Source organism: Neofelis nebulosa, chromosome 4 (assembly GCF_028018385.1).
Source record: "Neofelis nebulosa isolate mNeoNeb1 chromosome 4, mNeoNeb1.pri, whole genome shotgun sequence".
Lineage (NCBI taxonomy): Eukaryota > Metazoa > Chordata > Mammalia > Carnivora > Felidae > Neofelis > Neofelis nebulosa.
In genome coordinates, this window is record NC_080785.1 from 143,449,344 (window position 1) to 143,464,237 (window position 14,894).

The 14,894-nt window shown below is 39.6% G+C and overlaps 1 protein-coding gene across 14 annotated transcripts in view; it reads left to right on the forward strand.

Moving 5' to 3' along the window:
• Positions 1–14,894, forward strand: part of CFAP20DC (CFAP20 domain containing) — a 240,243-nt gene that overhangs the window by 183,021 nt on the left and 42,328 nt on the right. For all 14 annotated transcript variants that reach the window (XM_058726354.1, XM_058726359.1, XM_058726346.1 and 11 more), the window contains one exon: positions 9,601–9,662. In XM_058726354.1, the coding sequence (XP_058582337.1) occupies positions 9,601–9,662 (62 nt within the window). The remainder of the gene's footprint in view (positions 1–9,600; positions 9,663–14,894) is intronic.

Here is a 14,894-nt window from a genome sequence, read left to right on the forward strand (position 1 = left end):
CATTAAAATACACTGTGATCCAACAATAAATACAACTTTTTTACTATACAGTTTTTGAAAGGGAATATAAAACTGAGTAACTGATTTATATTTATATAAAATTATATAAAGGTTGAGTTCAAGTGTAGTTGACAGTGGATAACATATGTTTTAAGTATTGAATTAAATATTCATTAATTTTGCGATTTTCCTTCCAAGAAATTTTTTTTCCCAAGTCTCCAGCATCTTTGTAGGTCTTAGAAATCTCAGATGCTCTGGCACTAGGCCTTACATGTGTTATCTAATCCATTCCTTACTGCTGTCCTGTGTGGTAAATGCTGTTGAGTTCCCATTTCCAGATGGGAAAATTGACACTCTTGAGTGAAATGATTCAGCCTTAGCTTGGCAGGACTCCTGAGTCTGAGCTTCTAACCACCATGATAAAGTGACTTCTCAATGTGGGACTTAATTTGCCAAATAAGTGCTACATCCAGCAGAAGGTGAGATTTTTGCTCTGGAGAGTACTTAACAAGTGTTCATGGAGGACGAATTCAGATTGGCTCTAACAAGACGTGGGGGCAGGCTTCTCTTGCCTTAGTTATATTTTCATTAAACTGAATGATCAGGCCTGTATAACTCCTCCAGCAGCCTTGGTGCCAAAGAGTATCTACCCCTCCCCCCCCACCCCGCCCCCGCACCAAAGAAAAATATCCCTGTGTGCTGGTTACTCAGAGTATCCTTGGAGCCAGAGCTAAGAACATAAGAATAAGTTGCAGGGGCTCCTAGGTGGCTCAGTCGGTTAAATGTCCAACTCTTAATCTCAGCTCAGGTCATGATCTCACAGTTCGTGGGATCAAGCCCCTCGTCAGGCTCTGTGCTGACAGCATGGAGCCTGCTTGGGATTCTCTCTCTCCCTCTCTCTCTGCCCCTCCCCAACTTGTGTGTGCACTTGCATGCACACATGCTCTGTCTCTCTTTCTCTCTCAAAATAAATAAATAAACTTAAAAAAAAAAAGAAGTTGCAGACTTTTGCCAATATAATTTAGAATGGAATTGAAATATGGCCTTTCTTATAAAATAATCCTTAGCAGTCATTTAAATGGAAAGTAAGAAAAAGAGCAGTGGCCCCCTAAACAAGCTCTTTCTGTAGTGAAGTAACTTGGAGACCAGCATTACAAAGGGCAAACTGAGGAATGATTATTTATGGACTGAAAAGGCTGAGCTCTTGGTTGCCCTGGATACGGTGTTCTCATCCCTGTCCTGTTCTGGCAAGGACTGAAGTCCTCATGCACAACAACTGCTCTGCTCTGAAAGTGCGCAGCCAAAAATAACATCGTTGGTAATGAACTTAATAACCCCTCCATTTGACCAAATGAGAAATTGAAAACAGTCTATTTTTTAGACAGAGAAAATAATTGAAAAGCCTACCTTTGGTATTCATAAGATATGTTTATTATTGCATCAAATTCAGCCTATTTCAATATTGGAACTAACACCAAATGGAAAATTGCATTTCTTAATGAACACTGCATCTTGTTGTTCATACAGAGTTTAAATAGAGCAATTTGCAAGAACCATTGTGGTCTGTCTGAGAGCTCATGCCTTTCCCTTTAGAAGTTGTACAGGGAGGGTGAAAAAGAAGAACAAACTCATAACTTGATCATGATGGTCTCCTGCTTTTTGTGTATCTCAATGGTGCCACCATCCACACTGGCACTCAAACCAGAAATGTGGAGGACACCTCCACTTCTCCCACCCCTTCATTTCCAAATCCCCTCACTACCTAACACCATAGCTTTGGCACTTTATTTTCATCCACATTCCTTCCATAGTCTCCTGGCTACCTCTCTGCCTCCAGGCCAGGCACCACAGCCTGATGGTGAGGAGCCTCTGCTCTGAGAACAAATTGCCAGGGTTCAAATCCAAGCTGTGACCTTGTAAAGCACTTGGTACTGTATCTGAGGCATAATAAGCATTTGGTAAATTAAGGTTAGTTGTCATTATTATCTTTATTATTCACACTAGTGATCTTCCTAAAGCCCAGATCTAATCTTATCTCTTCCCTGCATAAAGCCTTTCCTAGCTTCCCATTGCCTCTTTGTTTAGGCAAAATACAAGACCCCCCATGATCTGAGACCTGCCCCACTCCCTGGGCTCATCTCTCACTGTTCCTCAGCTTTCGTTCCACACTTTTGGTCCAAGTTATAACTTCCAGAACACACTCTGCACACATCCTTGTACCTCGTACCTGATTGTCTCTTCAGACTTAGCTCTAAAGCCTGCTGTAGCTTCTCAAGGCCTCATTGTAAGAGACCTTCCTTTCTGCTACTAACAGACAGGAATATCTCCATTACACTCTTGTTCCCGAACCCAAGTTCACTTGCCCATCACCTGGAAGATCATTACTCGAGAGATGAGTTTGGATTGGAAAGGGTAGGGGCACCTGGGTGGCTCAGCTGGTTAAGCATTTGACTCTTGATCTCAGCTCAAGTCTTTGAGCCCCACGTTGAGCCCATGTTGGGCCCTGCAATGGACGTGAAAGCCTACTTAAAAAAAAAAAAAAAAGGAAAGGAAAGGAGTTTGAGCTTTATTCAGGAGGCCAGCAGGCAGACCCTTGGCCAAAGGGCAACTCCAAGGTTTCTGCATGGCCCAGGAGTTTTTAAAGGAGTTTAGGGCAGTTAATCAGCAGAGTGAGTGCGGTGGCCAGTAACATCTGTTGATCACACGCAGACTCGATGGTGCCAGCTACAGACATTCTCTCAGGGCTCAGGAGTTGTGTGAGGGGGTCCAGTTCTTGTTTCATGATGCACAGAAGCACTGTTCTTTCCACAAAGGAGGACAAGTTCTACAGCTACACAGAGGGAGGTCAGTAAAATCTTTTGTGTGACCTGAAAAAGAAAAACATTTTGCCAAAATTTGCTGGGCTAATCGGAAAGCCAAGGTGACTTCAGACAGACTTGCTGGCCTCTGTGGTCTGGGAAAGTTCTGGTCCTTCACTCCTCAAGACCAGTGGTCTGCAAATCTCAAAGAAAGTATGTTAGTTCTGTTACAGATCAGGGGCCTTCAGGCAGCAAGTAAGGAGTGTGTTAACTTGAAGCAGCCCTTAAGACCAGCTAGAGTGCTCTTATACTCTCACCTCAACCTAGCTTATCTGTCCCACATTAATTCATTCCACATATTTGTTTTTTGCTTTGGCTTTTGTTTTTGAGTGGTACAGTATGCTGTGAACTGTGCTGGGGATACAAATAAGGCTTGACCCAGCCTTGAGATGTTCACTGGGTTGGAGGGAGGTAGAGAGTAAACAGCTACCTGTAAGTCGGGGCAGTAGTGATAAGAGAATAAAGAGTTCTATAATAGATACAGAAGAGAGGCCCACATCAGAGGGAATAATTAATTCTACCTGTTTCACAGAGAAGACTACAGTTAAGCCAGAGTTGAAGAATGAGTGCACGCTCACCATGTGGAAAGAGGGGGAAAGGAATTCCGAGTTCTGAAAAGGAACAGAATTGCATCTATGGACGTGAGGGTGGAGTCTCTCCTTTAACAGGATAACCTCTTTGTTTCTCCATCACCTTAAACAGAACTCTTTGCTTATCCCACCATCACTACCAACCCCTACCCAGCAGACACACAGAACTCCCCCATACTTTGGCTACACTGTGCAGCTTGCACAGATCATGCGATGCCCTTGTCCAGATCGTGTCAATCATGTCATTGCTCATCATGCTTTTCCCTCTGCCTGGAGACCCTCCACCCCTCTCCTCTACCTGGAGCACCCCTTGTCTTTCAAGGCCCAACTCAAACATTACTGCTTCATGAAACCCTCTTTGACCCTCAACCACCCTGCACAGAATTATTTGCTTCCTTCTGTGGGTTCCCATTATCTTCAGGCTCGGTGTTAGCATTTACCACATCAGGGAACCATTGTTAGCAGTGTGCCCCAGGCCTGGTTGTGAGTTCTCGGAAGGCAGGACCGTGCTGAGCCCAGTGCCTGGCATGAGGTCACCTTCAATCACTGGTTGTTGGTCACAGATTGAATGAATAAACCAGAAGTATTAAAAGGTTCTCTTTTTTTACTCTACAATAGCATAATTTTCATCAAAATTCCAAAATAAACATCAACTTGGCTTTGCTTAAATAAACCCTGACCAATGCAGGTAATATTTTACATTCAAGTTTGATAAATGGATATTAAATACACAAAGGAAAGAAATCTCTCAGGGCTTGATGACCAATGGTTTAAAAAGGAGATTTAAGCAGGTCACATTCAATTTAGCATCTTTACGTAACTACTTCACACACTGCAGTCTGAAACCCAAAAGCCTATGCAAAGTAAAATGAAGAGTCTTTAGCAAAATCTATTGTGTTTACTACCAGTTTTGATTCCTCAGCTTTTCTCAGCATCTGTACGGTTCAGAGTAATATGTACTGTTTAAAAGGTGTTTAGACATAATAAATTAGTCATTTAAAAGTGTAATTAAATGTAACCATATTTCTCATAGCAAATTGGCTTTTGTAGGCATCTTTTGCTAAATAAATCAAGCCTACTGAGAAATCCATTGGCCTTTGACAGACAAATTTTTCAAAGTTTCTAACTTAGAACCAAATTCAATTAAAACAATACTTTACAACTTCTGTGGAAACCAGGCTACAAGTAATCAATTTTGGAGGGTTTCCGTTAGGAGTAGCTCTCATGAGATTTATTTAAAAACTTGGCTCTGGGAAGCCTTAGGAAGGGAGTTAAGAGTTGCTTATGATGGATTCTTAAATGAATTTTATTTTGGTGAGGGCTTTTGATTGACAATAGCATAAAACCGTGTCATGGGTAGGTGGGTATGTGTATGGTTTCTTTTTAAGGAAAAAGAGTAGCTATTAATGGTAGCAGCTTCTTGCCAAAAGAATGTAGACCCTGCATCAGCCAACCTGAGCTCAGATCCCAGCTCTTCCATTTACTGGCACGATCGCCTGTAAACTTAGGAGTAGTAAAAGGGCTTCGTTTTATTGGCGTGGTGAGAACTGAATGGGTATGGGGAATGCACATGCCCAGTGCCTAGCAGAGTACACACACAGCTCTTATCTGCTGCTGCCCCAAAGTTATTCTCCTCAAAGGGCCACCTGAGTGATCAGAAAAGATTTCTAGGACATTTCCCTTTTTTGTGACCGCTGAGGGTTCTAAGGATAGGTAGAGGTTCTACTATGCTTGTTTGGATGTGAGCTTAACCACTGAAATCCAGACTTACCCCTCAGAGCTTTACAAATAAACCCTTCCGTTATTTTATTATTTCACTCTTTCATTATTTCTCTGTCCTGCCTTTACCCTAGATTCAAGAAAAGCGTTCCTCATGTGCATGCTACCCTGTAGGCAGATACCCTAAAGCCATCATTCCTTCAAGTTAAGAATTCCCATAATCTAATATCAAGCACATAACTCTCCTCAGCTTGTTTAAAAAAAAAAAAAAAAAAAACGCTCATCGCATGCATCCATCAACATGGCACATTGCAGAGCATACTATTTGGAGAAACCAGGCAAAATGCACTTAATAAAATTACAAGCATATGGTGAGGTTCTCAGACAAGTTATTTATGGTCTTGATTAACCTTGCAACATTTTTGCCATTTTCATAGGTTTTACATAACAACATGAAAATATTGTCTTTACCTTTTAACATGGCAGGATTATCTTATCTCCTGTTCTTTTATTTAGCCTTCTCTTCTCTCCCTCACCCCAGAATTTCTAACAGCTTGATCATGGGGAAGCAAAGCTTCTTGTGCTTGTGGCAAATTTTAGGAATTTGGGTTTTCCTGACACTAGTGCATAGCAACAGCGCCACCAAAAGGACCAGGGCCTGCGTTTCTAGGATCTGTTCCATTTCTTTGCTCATCAGCATATCAGCGTTTTACGTAATGATTGCTCGCTGCTACGTGTCCAATATATAATATATTGGCATTTCAGGTTCTTTATACTTAATAGCTCTTAATTTGTTCTGATCTACACATTCATTAACTTCTCAATTCTCTTTGGGTGTAATGAGTTTTCTTTTAATTCTCTTGAACTAAAAAAGGTAAGGAGTTGGTTGTGCTAAGCTGCAGATAATCTGATGAGCAGATGTTCTTATACCACTATAGAAATGATATATGAAAACTGATATTGGAGTCAGTGTAACACTGAAATGTGTGAGGAGTTCTGTGTTTAGTGACTATGAAAGTCACCCCGTGAAATAAACTGCCCTCGTTCTCAGAGTGTTATCTATTATATCTTATGTTTGTCCCAAATTTAACACTATGGCAAAACTTATTGTCTTTAATTTTATTTTTTTATTATTTTTTAATGCTTATTTTATTTTTGAGGAGGGGGAGGGGCAGAGAGAGAGAGAGACACAGAATCCGAAGCAGGCACCAGGCTCCAAGCTATCAGCACAGAGCCTGACGCGGAGCTCGAACCCATGAACCATGAGTTCATGACCTAAGTCAGACGCTTAGCCAACTGAGCCACCCACCCAGGCATCCCTGTTTTCTTTCATTTTAAACATAAAGTGACATTTCATTAGGAAAGAAATCACATGAGTTTTATTTACGGTGAGGAAGTAGTCTTAGACGTCAGATAAATATCTCAGACCACTTTTTTTTTTCTGCCATAAGCTGAACTGAGTTTGTCATATTTGTTTTCAACAACTTTGGTATTCACCACTGTAGGTGAACCTGTGAGCTGGAGTAAGCACTACAACCTAATGGTTAAAAGGGTAAACTGTGCTAAACTGGGTTCACATTCTCACTCCACTATTTCCTGGCTGGCATGACCTTGGGTGAACACCCAGTGCCTGAATTTCCTCTTCTTTTGGATAGTCATTAATCCTGTCTGTTTCATAGAATTACTGCAAGGAACAGAGTATGTGCTCAGTGAATATCAGCTAGTGCTGTTCTTATTGTCATAGTTATTGGTAGGTATTGGTTGCTATTCTTTTGCTGCTTCTTATGGTGTTAATAGCCTGAATATGGCTGAATTCCAAAGCCAAAAAACCAATTTTATTTTTTTAACCTGTGCTTTCATAGAATATTACCTACCTAGAAATAGTGCAAATAGGTTTACTGTTGCATATGTATCGAAACATACCTATTTCCATTTGTGGATGGAGACATGTGGCTTCAGACAGCCCATCACACTTCCCCCAACCCCACCCCATCACATTCAGAGAGCTTTTAGAAACCATTAGGCACATTCTCATTCATTCTGATTTGGATCTAGGAAAACAAAAAGACTTCACGCTTGTGAAAGCACTGCCCTTTCAAAGCATCAAAGCAAAGTTATGGGAATTGAAATATCTTGGAGGAGCTTTTTAGCTGCATCATTGCCATGATCCCTTCCAGTCCCTGAGTCTGATCATGCAATAGGGAGACATGTACAGAGAAAGGAAATTGAGGCCACCTGGTTTTGGGACCCACCCCAAAATAAAACGTGCTTCCTTCCCAGACGGAGTCACTAGCGTTGGGGGTGTAGAAGTCAGTTAATAGCAGTTATGTGTGTAAGTCAGAATGCTCTGCCATAATATGCCATCACTAAATTGAAGTTGGTTATTGAATAAAATATCTAGGGGTGACAACTTGGTCACCCCTTTCAATACTAAAAGTTAAATTAAGGAATCAGGTATTCAGACCAAGTTCCATCACCCTACAATTATTTTAACTGAAATTTTTTCCTTTACCCTTCTGTCCATTCCCATCAGCAATCTTTACTACTTCAAAACATTTCCACTGGTTATTTTGCTTGTTTGTTTTCTAACACTAAGAAACCACTATTCATGGGAATCTTTTGTTGACTGTGTTCTTTTTCACTCCTTGTATCACTGGATCAGTTTTTTTATATAGACAGGAGCAGATGTGGAAAGGGTCAGTCTGTGTAGTCTTAAGTGAGAGCTAAGTCACAAACAAGATAGGATTCTGTAGCCGTTTCTATTCTCCAGAGGGTGGAGTAAGTCATTTGGAATAAGGGGGTTGGAGACAGGTGTAAATAGAATTAATGGTATAAAATTGAGAAGATGGAAATTTGCTGAATATCAGCACTGTGGTACTTAGAGAGTTATGGAAAGGCCTCTGGAAGTGAATCAGGGGAGGCCCATTCACTGGAGGCCGAGTACAGCTGAAATACTGGACGAATACCAATGAACAAATTATCAAGAGTATTTCTGCAACCATGTGAGATGCTCTAGAGAACCCGTTAGGCCCTTTGCTTGCTAATTCCTTTCTCTGCTGTGAAATAATAAAGCCTAAATCATAAAACTAAATTTCACTTGCAAATTGCTGGAAGTCTTATTTCTCCAGTGAGATCAAATATGTCTTATGACATGTTTTTCCTTCCACTGTTTTCCCAGCTGTTGTTTCTTATTACTGAGATGGTGATGCATTGATATCGGTTCAATTACCAAAGTATCTGAGTGCATTTAAATTCATGGTGCATCACAGAGAGTCAGGCTAAGTGACTGTGATTATCAGACAGGGTGTTTGATTTAAATTAAAGGAACACTTCCAAGAGATTATTTATAGAGGGAGACAATTTACTCCAAAGAATTCCCATGACCCACATCTTTAATATTTTAGGACCCGTTAAAATAAGAAGTATGTGGAAAATAAGGAATATGTGCTCTGTATGTACAGGCACCATTGCCATACTGTTTCCCTCAGTTGGAGTCAGCCCTGTGGGGCCACATTATGGGTGAAAAAGGCTTAACACCAACGCTGTTGGGTAAGGAAGTAATGGAAATCCTCTAAATGCAATTCAAAAATATATACCAAATTCCAGCTTGTAATGAGAATGTTAAAAAATGATTTTTGTATTAGAATTACATGGTTGTTAACCACATGAGAAAAATACTGCAAGCTGATGTTTAAAAAGAGATATAGTGGAATTCTCTCCCTTTATAGAACCAAGGAAAAACATCAAATTCCATTGGAGGCAAAAGTTTAAGGCTTATTTGGGGATGTGGTAGTTTAGTGGTGCTTTGAAATAGTAACTTAAATGTTTCTTGTGGAGGGAAAAGTTGAGATTTCATATTTTTCTTAGGTATTGGCACCGTTTTGTTTTTTGGGTTTTTTTTTCCACTTTACTGATTAGTGCTTGAGGTTTTATTATGCACTTGGGGAAAATGACCACCTTGACCTAAGATTTACCTGTGTAATTCCATTAGTGAACATTCAGCTATCCTTGCAAACTTGCTAACATTGAGATATAAATATATATTCCCTATCTCTGGGTCTCTGAGTTATCGCTGATACTTGCTGTGCAACATTAGCTCCATGAAATATCTTCTATTTTACTGTAGCTGGAAATATCAATGAATGTTAACAGCGTAAAAATTCCACAGGGAGGAAGATTCCACGTGTGAATTTTACACCATAGATGCGATCTAGTGCAGTGACTGGCCATTAAAATAACGTGTGTTTTTCTCATGTGTACCACCGTGTTATTTGCTGGATCTCCCAAAACAGCCTTTGAGTCTTCTGTAAAATAAACAGCCCCTCCTTGCAGATCGTCCCTCAGGAAAAAATGACAGCACTGAGAGTGCATGTGAAAGTATATGTAAAGAACACAACACTGATTAGCACCTCACAAACGTTTTCCTTTTACAGCCCGTCAACCAGGGTCATCATTATCAGCAAGAAATGAATCCACCTTCTCCTTCTAATCCCCGGTAAGAATCATTAATAAGCTAAGTGTCCTTTAAAAAAATTATTTAAAAGATTGTGCATGGTGCCTGTGTGACTCAGTCGGTTCGGCATCCGACTTCAGCTCAGGTCATGATCTCACAGCTCATGGATTCAAGCCCCCCATCAGACTCTGTGCTGATAGGTCAGAGCCTGGAGCCTGGTTCAAATTCTGGGTCTCCCTCTCTCTCTGCCCCTCCCCTGCTTGTTCTCTCTCTCTCTCTCTCTCTCTCTGTCTCTCTCAAAAATAAGTAAACACTAAAAAAATGTTTTTAAAGATTGTGCATTTTTCTTGTTTTCCCAAAATTGTTTTCCAAAACTTCCAAAGAACTTCCAAATTTCTTTTCCTTAGGAGTCTAAGTTCAATCTACTTTTTGTTATTGAGAATGTGGTGTGATGGTTAACAATCTACCTGGGTTTAAGTGACACCTCTGCCTTTTACTAGCTGTAAGATTTTTGAGCAAGCCATTTAACTCAAGGTCACCCAGGCATAATAATTACCCCATACTTTTGGGATAATCATATGAATGAATACATGAAAAATTCATAGCACAGTTTTCGGCACACAATGAACTCTCTTTAAATGTTAATTTATTTCATATTATTCTATTTGCATAGATACTTGATTTTAATTGGTATGTAATGTTTAGTACATTTTAGGCATGAATTTTTTTGTATTATCTGGTCCCTTTAAATTTATCAAGATAGTTTATATCAGTTCAGAGGCCGTTCTCTTGTTTTCAAATTTCAAAAGCTAATAATCTCAAAACTATTTCATTATTTCAAAAATGTCATTGACATTATGCATCATTTGTCAATATAGAAAAACCTCATTATTGGGGCATCTGGTATCTCCGTTGGTTGAGCGTCCAATTCTTGAGCTCCGCTTACATCATGATCTCATGGTTGGTGGGATCAAGCCCCACGGCAGATTCTGAGGTGATACCGTTGAGCCTACTTGGTATCCTCTCTATCTCCCTCTCTCTCTGCCCCTCTTCCCTGCTCATGCTCACACATGCACATCTCTCTCTCTCTCCCTCTCTCTCTCTCTCTCTCTCTCTTTCTCAAAACCTATTATTTTAGGCTCAAAAGACAAGCAAATCTGAATTTGTGTTTTGAAATATATGTAGTATTAAGTGATTTTCTAAACTAAAAAAAAATTATCAGTACAAATCCTCATCACTTTATCACTATTTGTTAAATATTAGGGATTTATTGAAAGTCAGTCTATCTTGAGCTCTACCCACAGGATCTTGGTTGTTATAGCGAATCTCATTATCAAGCCCTCTCACCTATACTGTAAGAGGTCCCATCGCCATGGAATGGACCAAAACACCAGTGGTAGTACGGTAGCTCTGGCTCTAAAGTGTAAAGTTTATTTCAGAGTATCCGAATTAAGACTCATTGGTTGAACATATCAAAAACAACTTAGCTAGTATTAAAAGAGAGACAGACAAAGACAGAGAAAGGGAGGATTTTTCAAGTAAGAATACAGGGCTGTCTCCTGGAACCCAAGGGTAGCCAGGCATTTCCTCACTCCATCTCTGCTTGCTTCTTCCTGTCTGTTCCATTCTGGTCTCAAAGCACCAGCTTTCTCTGTTTCCAGTCACATAGGGCTGTCTGACAGCTCTTGAGTTTATGTATTACAGTTCAAAGTACAGTTCAAAGTACATGCCCAGCCTGACAATTCCTACTTTCCAGGAGAGAGAATGTGATTGGCCTAGCTTGGGCCAAGTATTCACTGTTGGTCCAATCAGCAATGAACAGCCAGCCAAGCCATGTAAAACTGACAGGAGACCACCTACATGGTTCATAGGACTTTTAATGGGGCCCAGAATATTATGACATAGGCAGAGTAAATGTTCTTCATTAGTAATCACTTCTCAGTGTTGCTGGTCTATACACATGATCTGGTCATTCTCTCATGTTATCTAGTAGGGGGAATTGCCACTATCATAAGTAGATATAATACAGAGTTCAAAATTGAGGTCGTAATTTCAGTGTATATAAAAAGATGTTTTAACATTCTGAAAATCAGTTGGCTCTTGACATGTAAAATGTGTCTCTTACAATCCTTCAGCTCATAAACATTTTTTCTGTGTATGAGTAAACTTTTAAGGTAACTGGAAATCCAATGTCAATCCAAATTATAAGTAGTCAGAATTTATAAATCTGAACAAATGAAAAGAGACTAAGGCCTGTTAGAAAGTGGAGGCTTTTGTTTCCATAAAAGGAGAAGGAGGACCTAACTCTCATCCTAAATCTGCTATTAACCCACCATATGATCTCAGACAAGCCTCCCAACCCGCTCAGACCTCACCAATAATATGAACACGTATTTAAAAGAAAGGATTTGAGTTACATGCTCTCTTAGGTCACTTCCAGGTTCCTGATTCTATGGCTTTGATGAGATTCATTATAGACTTCATGTAAGAAACCCAGTTCTACCATCAGAGGGACACTGCCCTATATAGAAAATACATCTCATAATGTTGGATTAATTAGTGTTTAGATGTAGTAATATATAACCTTAAACATCTCTTTTAATATTTGATTCCCAAAGATATAATATAGGAAAATTCACCAACCTAACATACAGCATATTTTATTTAGCCAATTAAATGTTCATTCATTTAGAGAAAATTAATTTACATTTTTACATAATAAAATAAAAAGCCAAAATCCAAAGCAAAAAGTAAAATGCTGCCAACCCCATTTGCCAGCAGGTTATCCAACAGTTTTCTAGAAAATTATTGTTTAGTTGTTCAAAAAACTTGCAGATTACATGGTTTGGCTCTTGGCTCCATAAATCCATCAGCTTGGAAGAATTGGCAGAAAGACATTATTGGACCATAAATAAAGACAATGATAAAATTATAAGGTCAGCATAGATGATCATATAAAAATGGGATAAATTGAATCCTGTAATACATGTAATTTAACTTAAAATAGAAAACTATGATTCTTTTAAGGTTTGTATTTGCTACATTTCTTACAAATAGATCTCACACCTAGACTCTAAACACAAAACTTTAAAATCAAACTTTAAATTTAAATGATACTGATAGTGAAGATGGAAAAAAAAATGTAAGAAATGAAAAGACAAGTTTCCAAGTCTGCCCCTTGGATAAACAAGCATCTAACCTGAATCCCAGATTGAAAGTTCTGCCTGCAAAAGCTCTAAACAACACACAAGAGGCAAGTAGTCTCTTCATTTCCTGAATTAAGTGCAGCTGTGGTCAGAGTAATGCAAACATGATGGGGAAGGGGACATATATGGATGCAGGTGCATCGAGAGAGCATGCGGGTGCCCTGTGGGAGGGGAAGTGGCCACAGCAGCTTCAGTGACCTATCTGCAACTACTCCAGAGACCTAAGAACCTAAGATTTGTACCCACACTCATTCTCATACCCACGCACATACATATATTTAGAGAGGCAGTTTCCAATTAGCTTAATTAATGTAACAGAACGATCAATATCTCCAAAATCTTTCATTTACATTTTGCTCTGGGAAGATTCTTATCTCTGCAACATAACTACCTTCTTAGTTTTATATGCTTCTGATTAAGGTTAAAGATAGCATGCAGTCCACAAAGCAGAAAAATTTGGGTTTTGAAGAGTTGACTCTAGGATGCCAATAGCTAAAACACTACATATATTCATAGATTGTTTTCCTCAGAGTATAAGAATCTACTTGCACTCACAGGGCAATGCTTGACATTGGATGGAGTGGGGATACAATGGTAATCATTTCCTGAGAAATTCACAGTCTAGGAATTGAAATACACGTGGTTCACCTCATCCTATCCCCTTGTGTCTAGATTTTCCTAAAGGCAGCATCTCAGCTTCTGGGGCCCTCGCCCCCAGTGTCCACCCACACTGCCGTTTGAGACCGTGACAGCCTCTATGACAAGGTGCAGACATAGCTAACATAATCTAATACAGTTTAGAGGCGTGTTGGGTAGGAGGAAACAATTTCACAGTTCATTCATGTTGAGAAATGTTTCCTAGCATGTAAACTTACCTGCTACCAAACGAATGCTGTTTGCAGCCTTAAGTCATTTATTGTAAAATGCCATCTATTGGTTTGTGGGGTTTACAGCTGTCCCTTAGGCACATCCATTTATGTGTTTATGTAGATTCTTCAGAACAGTTTGAGATATTTGTGTTCAGAAATGGGTTTTATAAAATAAGCTGTGATTATATTCTGGTTGTCTGTTCATGTGGATGGAGTCGATAACCAGTCTTTCATTTCAAATGATGATTGTACTTGGTATGTTTACAACTCATTGGAAAATTAGGGGGAGGAGGGAAGGTAGTCAGAGGCTCTGTAAGGTTCTCAATGTTTATAGAAATAAACAGTTTAGAAAATAATTCCTGAATGCCCAAACAGTAATGAATGGCATGGTTTTCTGAAGTGTTTGCTTTATGATTTATCGCCTATCTGTAGTTTTTTTTTTTTTAAATGTCACTGCCGATTGTGTTAAGGCTTGAATCCTTTGCAGCTTTGCCACATGTTTGTGTAATATAAACATACTTATAACTATAATTAGATGATAAAGCCCTGCGGACTTTGACAAATGATTAATAACCACTGACCGCAGTTCACGCTGGCTCAGCCAGCCTGACTGAGGCAAGCTGGCCTGTCATCGTAACCTACAAGTACTACTCTGGACCGATCGCAGTGGCTTCATTTTTCTTTTCTCTCCAGTTGTCAGGACTCACATCTGATATGCTGCTCTGTTGCTTAAGCCTTTTTTCCCCACCAACACAAAAGAGAGAAAATGTATAAATAAATAAAATTAAATACAGAACTTGAATGCCATGTTTCTCCTCAAATGATTAAGTTTGAATCATTTTAAAACAAGTAAATCAGATTTTTAGCAAATGTTCCTCCTTCAGACCAAAGCACAACAAAGGATTTCCTGATTAGCTGTGCAGTTTCTCTAACTAGTTGTGTTAACCGTTGTTTTCGGTTATCTGCATTTTTGCATTACATCTTAAGGATCCGTGGATAAAACCAAAGGCACCAGTTTTTAGTTGCATCCTTTCTCTGTTAGCTTCAGAAAACCTGTCCGTATCAGCGACTCTCATTTCATACCCCCATCCCCAGAAATTCACACCCGCTCATCTGAGGACAGAGATTCTGGGTCCTTAGAGCCCCCAGACTGGTTGAAGCTCCTTGACCGTCATTGCTGTTGGAGCTCCAAATTCCCT